At 35.7% G+C, this 7,038-nt stretch overlaps 1 protein-coding gene across 1 annotated transcript; it reads right to left on the bottom strand.

Annotated features, from left to right (window-relative positions):
* Positions 1-4,876: 4,876 nt before the first annotated feature.
* Positions 4,877-6,155, bottom strand: LOC110791951 (uncharacterized). Its single transcript, XM_021996723.2, has 3 exons — positions 5,648-6,155; positions 5,363-5,590; positions 4,877-5,202 (listed from the first exon to the last, which is right to left on the bottom strand). The coding sequence occupies exons 1-3, from the start codon at positions 6,153-6,155 to the stop codon at positions 4,877-4,879; spliced, it is 1,062 nt and encodes a 353-aa protein (XP_021852415.2).
* Positions 6,156-7,038: the final 883 nt, after the last annotated feature.

Consider the following 7,038-nt stretch of genomic DNA (forward strand, 5'->3'; position numbering starts at 1 on the left):
TATTAGGCGTGATCGAACAATCAGATTTAGTTAGTTTAACAGTTCATAAAAGGGCGAGGAAAGCAATTAAATCATAGAAAAGGGACACATTACGACGCACCCTTGAGAGGTGCGTCACGGTTCTCAGAAAACTAACCACTTTGACTTTGCTATTTCTCCTTTTATTTAACGAATCTCAAATTATGGGACACGATACGTTCTGTTCGATTTATGGATCGATTGCGACAGAACGCGTGATCAGTTTTGCAGCGTGAGACTTAGGCTTAGGGGTTTAGAGTCAAAACTCAAAATAATAATTGTGTTGTGTTGTCTTTTTCACGTCGAACTTAAGGCCCTATTTATAGAAAAGAGTTCGTGGAAAGATAGAATTGTAGAACTCTAATCCACGAGGAATTAGGAAAAAACACGTACCAGGTATTTTCAGCGCCCAGGCTTGGGCGCCGAAGATTTTGGCGCCCAAAGCCAGGCGTTGAAAATAGGATCTGGGCTGTTTTTCTTAGTCAGATTCGGATTCCTAGAATCCGGAGTATTTGAGATTTAGTTGAGTCTTTTAGTGCGTATTAACCTTATGACGGAATGCGTCTGGGCCCGTTACGAACTCTAGGCTCGTTAGGATTTTAATTAATACGTAACTCTTATTTTCGAATCGTATTAGGAACAGGATTCTCTCGCAATTTTTATCTCATTTAGGATTTATTTTGGAGTGCAACACCTAATTCTGACAGGTTTCTATCTTTTATGACTTGCCACTTTTAACAACTACCCATTACAGCAGTTACTATTTTTAGCAGGTTTCTATAAATAGTGGTTTCGGGTGAAATGAAAAGGGGAATTGAGATTCGTTATTTTATAGGAGATGCGTTGTCAAGTGGAGATTTACGCTTTCATCATCGAACCTTCCCTTTCGGGAATGGGGACAAAAGTAGGTGTCTACAGAAATGAAGTTTCATTATTATTAAATTATGGTTTAGAATTAAATAAAGTGTCAAAATAATTTATAATTATCAAATAGGATCATCATAAGAGTTTTGATGAATGAAACCCTATTAAGTGAATTGAGATTATAAATTATGAATTGTCCCTAGTCTAAGTCGTTAAATTGGACATAAACGACTAACTAAAAGACTGGTTTGTAAGTTGATTGATAACGCCTGGTTTCATAGGTTATAGGGACATAAGGATGTCTAATAATTTACATGGATATATATTATGAATGACCTACCTGAAAATTCTTTAAACATGTTATAGAAATTTCTGGTTAAACTATTTTAGTGGGTTCCTCAGACATGAGTATGGTATTTTTACACTTAGTGATTAGTATGTCTTTGACATTGTCAAACGCCTTGCCGTAAAAGGAGGTTATAAAGGCAGTGCTCGGGATTGCTAAAAATTGAGTGGGAGTTATAGCTATACAAGAATGAAGAAGTCCTCCTATGTCAATAGGAATGGTGTCTTAGGCCTCTTGAAGAGTAAGAACTGAAAATGCATGGCCGTGCTCAAATGGATTAAAGTTAATCATTTGTTTTGACAGTTCGAGCTCGAAGTTCAAGAAATAATTTGAATATTAATATGGATTACCTAAGATGTCATCATATTATCAAATTGGACATTAAGTGACGAAGGAATTTAATATTGCACACTTGTTTAAGGACACGTGGGAGATTGAAGGAATATGTCCTTTAATCAAGATGGCAATCACTAAATATAGATTAGGATTAATAATGGAGATTAATAATCCGGTTATTTAGGTGGTCATAATATTTTGCTAGAAACCAATTATGATATGTGGGCTAATTATTATTGGGCTACTACTAACATAACCGGGTCCTATAATGTCACACACAATAGAGTATTGGATATGATCAATATGACCCAAGGCCCATGATGGTCTTTGGTGTTGGATAGGATTTTGGAGTAGTTAAGGATTACTAGGATACTAGGTTCCCTAGTTCTAGTAGGATTGGTTATCAAGTTATTATATATAGACGTGATGACCATATGATTGAAAAAAAGTTGAATAAATTATTAACCTTATTCAATACTCCAAATCCGTCCCTTCCTTGTGAAAGTGAGAGAGAGATTTCCATCTTCTCCATCCGTTCTAGCAAATGACGCAAGGAGATCTTGATCTGTGCTCGTGTGGACTAAGCAGAGGAATCACACTTGGGGTTCTGTCTCCGAATTGGTCCTTGTTCGTATACTCGGGAATCACGCATCAAAGGTATATTTAACTCCTATATTATGATTCATATTAATGTATGCTTGCGATCCTGTTAGATGTGAGAAAAGTGTTTTCTGCAATTCCGCTATTAGCATCTAATCTTACATATCACTCACTCAGGATCATCTTATAGGTACACTTGACAGTAGTCCCTTTACTGGAAACAGAATCGGAACCAGAACTCTAGGTCCGTGATTATTGAACCTAATTAGTTATGTTTTAATCTTTTAGCGGCAAATGTGCATCACTAGTAGTATTATATATATATATATATATTATATATATATATATATATATATATATATATATATATATATATAGTCCATTGATAAATAAGATCCATCATTTGCTGCAGGACCTGGATGTTCCTGCACCTCAATCTCACGTTCAACATTTACTGCTCCAAGTTCTTTAGGAGTAACAGAAGACTGCAATTATCAACATGCATTCCTTTTCCGCGGCAGAGGGTTTTCAGTAGATGTAGGGCGGCCTCTAGAGGTGCGGCATTGAGCATTCCTACAAGTGAAGTGAAGTGAGATTTTTGTTGAGGGTAGAAACATCGAGTCCATAAAGTCTTTCTCTTATTTGCTACTTTTTCAGTATCTTATGAGTAAAAAAATACCATAAGAGTAGTTCATTGTAAAGGATAAGTTTGTTCAAACATTTCAATTCCTCACATGTGGGAGGTTACGATGATGTGACAACTAATTTTAAATGGGAGGAAGATTTAGCCTATATACAAAAGTGTGTGTAAGAGGTATGTATAGTTTTTGGTACTAATACATCATACTACCTCCGTTTCAAAATGATTTTTACACTTTCCGTTTAAAATAGTCCCTTTTATAATGTTCTTTACACTTTACTTTATTCTATTTTTGGATAAAAATTTATTATCTTACCCTTCTTACCCCACAACATTTACAACATTTCAGTCACTTTCCGTTACTTCATTCTTTTTTTTTTTACCGCTCGCCTTTTTAACCGACTACCATACTTTATCCATATTTTATTATATCAATCACATTTTTTCATGTTTTTTCTAGTTTATTTTAATATTTGTACAAATAGTAACTATAAAGATCATTTTAAAACGGACGTAGTGGTATAATACCACAAATCTTGGTCTATGATCCTCCAGAGGTGGCTGAGGTATCCCTACTATTTACATTTGTGTCACCTTTCAATCTTCTACGCGACATGTTTTCATCCTAATTCTCAAACTTAGGTGGCTTGTCCATGTCTTTGATGGCTAAATACATGTCATTCACGACCCTCATCGGACTTTAGTCTATAAAGGGACAAGCTTTATGAATGACAAGAATTATACTCCTATGTACGATGTAGTTTTTCAGCATAAAGTCTCCTATGGTAGTTTACTTAACCATCAAATAGACATACCGCTTGAAGTAACCGCTGAAGAGGTGTTCTTGCAGAGTGAGGAAGCGGGTTGCTTTGAACCACGTCTAATGACAGAGACAGTGGTGGAGCCAGGATTTTATGGATGGTGGGTCACCATTGTCCACCGCTCACCATATATAATCAATAATCAATGCTCAAATATAAAATTTTAATACTTTAAAAAAAATCATACCAAAAATAACATGTATCAATATTTTAACAAAAAAATAGTTCAAAATTACAATGGTTCTCTACGAGTTTTCATGTTTTGATATTTGTCTATAATATCATTCATATCAACATTCAAAAACAAATCTCTCTCTAGATAAGTAATCAAACAATCATTCAACATTTGATCTCCTATGCTATATATTGCGCAATTTATCTTTCACTTTCGTCTTTCCAGAAAACACTATTGCAACGGGGAGAGTCAACACCAACCTCAAAACCAAGTAGACCCGTTTATGAGTTGCATGCTTCTCTGTCTCAACAAGTTTCATAGAAAGCTCATTAATAGTCTTCAGATTCTAAAATCTATCATTTGTTCTCATAATAACAATGAAATTTTGAAGTGCAGGATCAAAGACAATTATTTCCGTAGTTGGGAAATCATCGGGATAGTATTTAGCAAGTTGAATCAATAAAAGAAGCAAATTTATTAGAGGGATTAAAGCAAGACATACACACAAGTAACTCTTTACTTACCACGGGGAATCGATTTTCAAGTTCTTGTAATTGAAGATCAATGCCACGTAGAAAAACATCAACTCGGAAATGATGAAGATTTGTCACTTATGGGCCATTACCTCTATACATCTTTCTCCCAGGAACAACATATCTCCCCTCCATATTTAGAACCTCAATGTCATGTTTATCCATAAAATAAGTGACTTTCTCCATATGAGAATCTCATTCTTCATCTCTCATCTTTTGCAAATTGAACTTCGTTACATCAACCATAGCCATTGCACTTACAATGTTTGCAATGCCACATTCAATTCATTTTTAATCCCAAATATAGCAACCATCAAGTGTGCTACAACACAAAATCAAAATACATCAACATGTGTGTAATAGATTGTGTTTTATTCGAATCAGTTGTATCATAAACTCCAACAACGGAATCAAGTGACTTAAAGATAGTGGGATATAAATCAAACACATTCAAGATTGTTTTAAAGTGAGTCCCCCAATGAGTGTCACGAGGTCTATCCAAGCCACGTTCTTGATTTAATCTCATTCTTGTTTCAACTTCTCCTAATGATAATGCTCTACAACACGTCGAGCTTGTATTTCTCGAAGAAATTCTTTCCTCTTAGGTGAACCTCCCACAAAATTCAAGAGAGTTTCAAGTACATCAACAAAAAACCAAAAACGATCTGAATTCTTTTTAGCAAGGGAAACTTGTGTCAACTGAAGTTGATGGGCAAAGCAATGTACAAAGTATGCTTGAGAACATTCATTCAATATCAAAGTTTTGAGGCCACTGGTTGAACCTTGTATATTGCTTTCCCCATCATAACCCTGATCCCGAACTTGAGAGAAAGTTAAAGAGAACTCCATGAGTAATGACTCATTAGCAGCTTAAAGAGTCAAAGAAGTAGTATTGGGAACATGCACAACACCAAGAAAACGTTCACACACTTCTCCCCTTTTATTAACATATCTCAAACAAAGAGTCATTTGTTCCTTATCAGAAACATTGGCAGACTCGTCACAAAGGATGGCAAAAAAAATCCTCACCCTTAAGATCTTTATGATCTTCAAGTATTTCTTTAGTTTTCTCTTTTGCACAAGCATTGATAATATCTTTTTGAACATCCAGAGAAGTAAGTTGAAAATTACGAGGAGCCTTTTTCAAAACAACTTTGGAATATTCAACATCATGTTCGGAAACAAGAGTCAATAATGCAATAAAATTACCTCTATTCAATGAACTTTCACCTTCATCGTGACCACGAAAAGACAACCCTTGGAGTAAAAACCATCAAATTATTGTGATTGAAGCCTCCAGTCTCTTGCGATAACCACTCATAGTTTCCTCCGTTTTCTTTGATAAAGCGGTGGTAATACTACTCTTTTGTTTCTTGAATAACTCCATTGCAACCACCACCTTATGGTGGACACCCATGTGTGTAATTGCATGATCTTTAAGTGTACATAATCTATTCCAACAGCTGAAACCCTCACCAACAAAAGCATCACCTCCAACTGTGTGTTCATCTTTGAACAAATAGCAAATGAAACAAAAATCAGCATCTTTAAAAACACTACACTCAAGCCAAGTTTGCCAAGTAACGTTAAATCTACACTTTTTCGTCCCGTAAAGTGATTGAGGATACTTGAATTCTTCAGGTTGACAAAGCTTTCTTTGAAGGTAAATTCTCCTCACTATATATCTATCATCTGGATGTAAATCAGTCATCTTTCTCCTCATTCTGAGGTTATGTTGAAGATTGACAATATCAAGTTCACTTAATCTTTCACCGCTAAGAAGCTCTAGGATGAGAACTAACTTGAGGATAAGATTGGTCATCTTGATTTTGAGGGTTGTGTGATGGAGAGGATTGTTGTTCACTTGCTTGATGCAGAGGAAGATTTTATTCACTTGCTTGAGGTGGAGGGGGGGGGGGGGGGGGATTTTGTGGAGGAGGAGCTTGTGGAGGAGGATGGGCTTGTGGAGGAGGAGCGTTTTGTGAAAGAGGCGTTCTTATAGAAAAGAAACTTGAATTATCCCGCGTTTTTTCCCTCTTCATTCTGAAAATTATGTCACAAATAGAGGGGGAAACAAACCAGTTTGAGAGTTCTTAATTTCATCCAATGTCGGAATCCAAAGTAAATCCAAATTTTCACTTTAGAATAAAGGTTTTTGTGTTTTACAATCAAAAGAATTTGACAGAACAAAAGGGAAAGGATTAAGACACAAATAGTATTCATATCAGTAATAATAATGAAGAAAAATAGCATTGCATATTTGAATAATCTAAATGGGTTCAAATTAATGAAAAACCTTATTGGGAGACTTCACACAAATGCACAGATAATATTTAATCTAAATTATCTAGTGCCACTGAAGGATGAAAACATAATAGCATTAGCAAGTAGAAACCAACATGATTACAATGTAGAGGAAGGAAACAAGTAGAAGCACGAATGTCAATTTAAATTCAATTTTACAAGAAAACAAAAGTGAGGAACCCTAACTATTTTCTGAATTTGTTCAAGTTTAATTTAAAAAGTAATTAAGTAAAGTACCTGCAAATCTGCAATGGAGTTAGTGATGACGAGACATCGAGACTGGCGACCCTTCACAACGGGCGAGCAACCAGCGCAACCGGCCATCCACGCATGGTTTCTTCAAACGACGACGATTTGACGAAGGCCACAACCTGCTCCGCTGCTCGTTTCTTTGCGGATTG

Source organism: Spinacia oleracea, chromosome 1, assembly GCF_020520425.1.
Source record: "Spinacia oleracea cultivar Varoflay chromosome 1, BTI_SOV_V1, whole genome shotgun sequence".
NCBI lineage: Eukaryota > Viridiplantae > Streptophyta > Magnoliopsida > Caryophyllales > Amaranthaceae > Spinacia > Spinacia oleracea.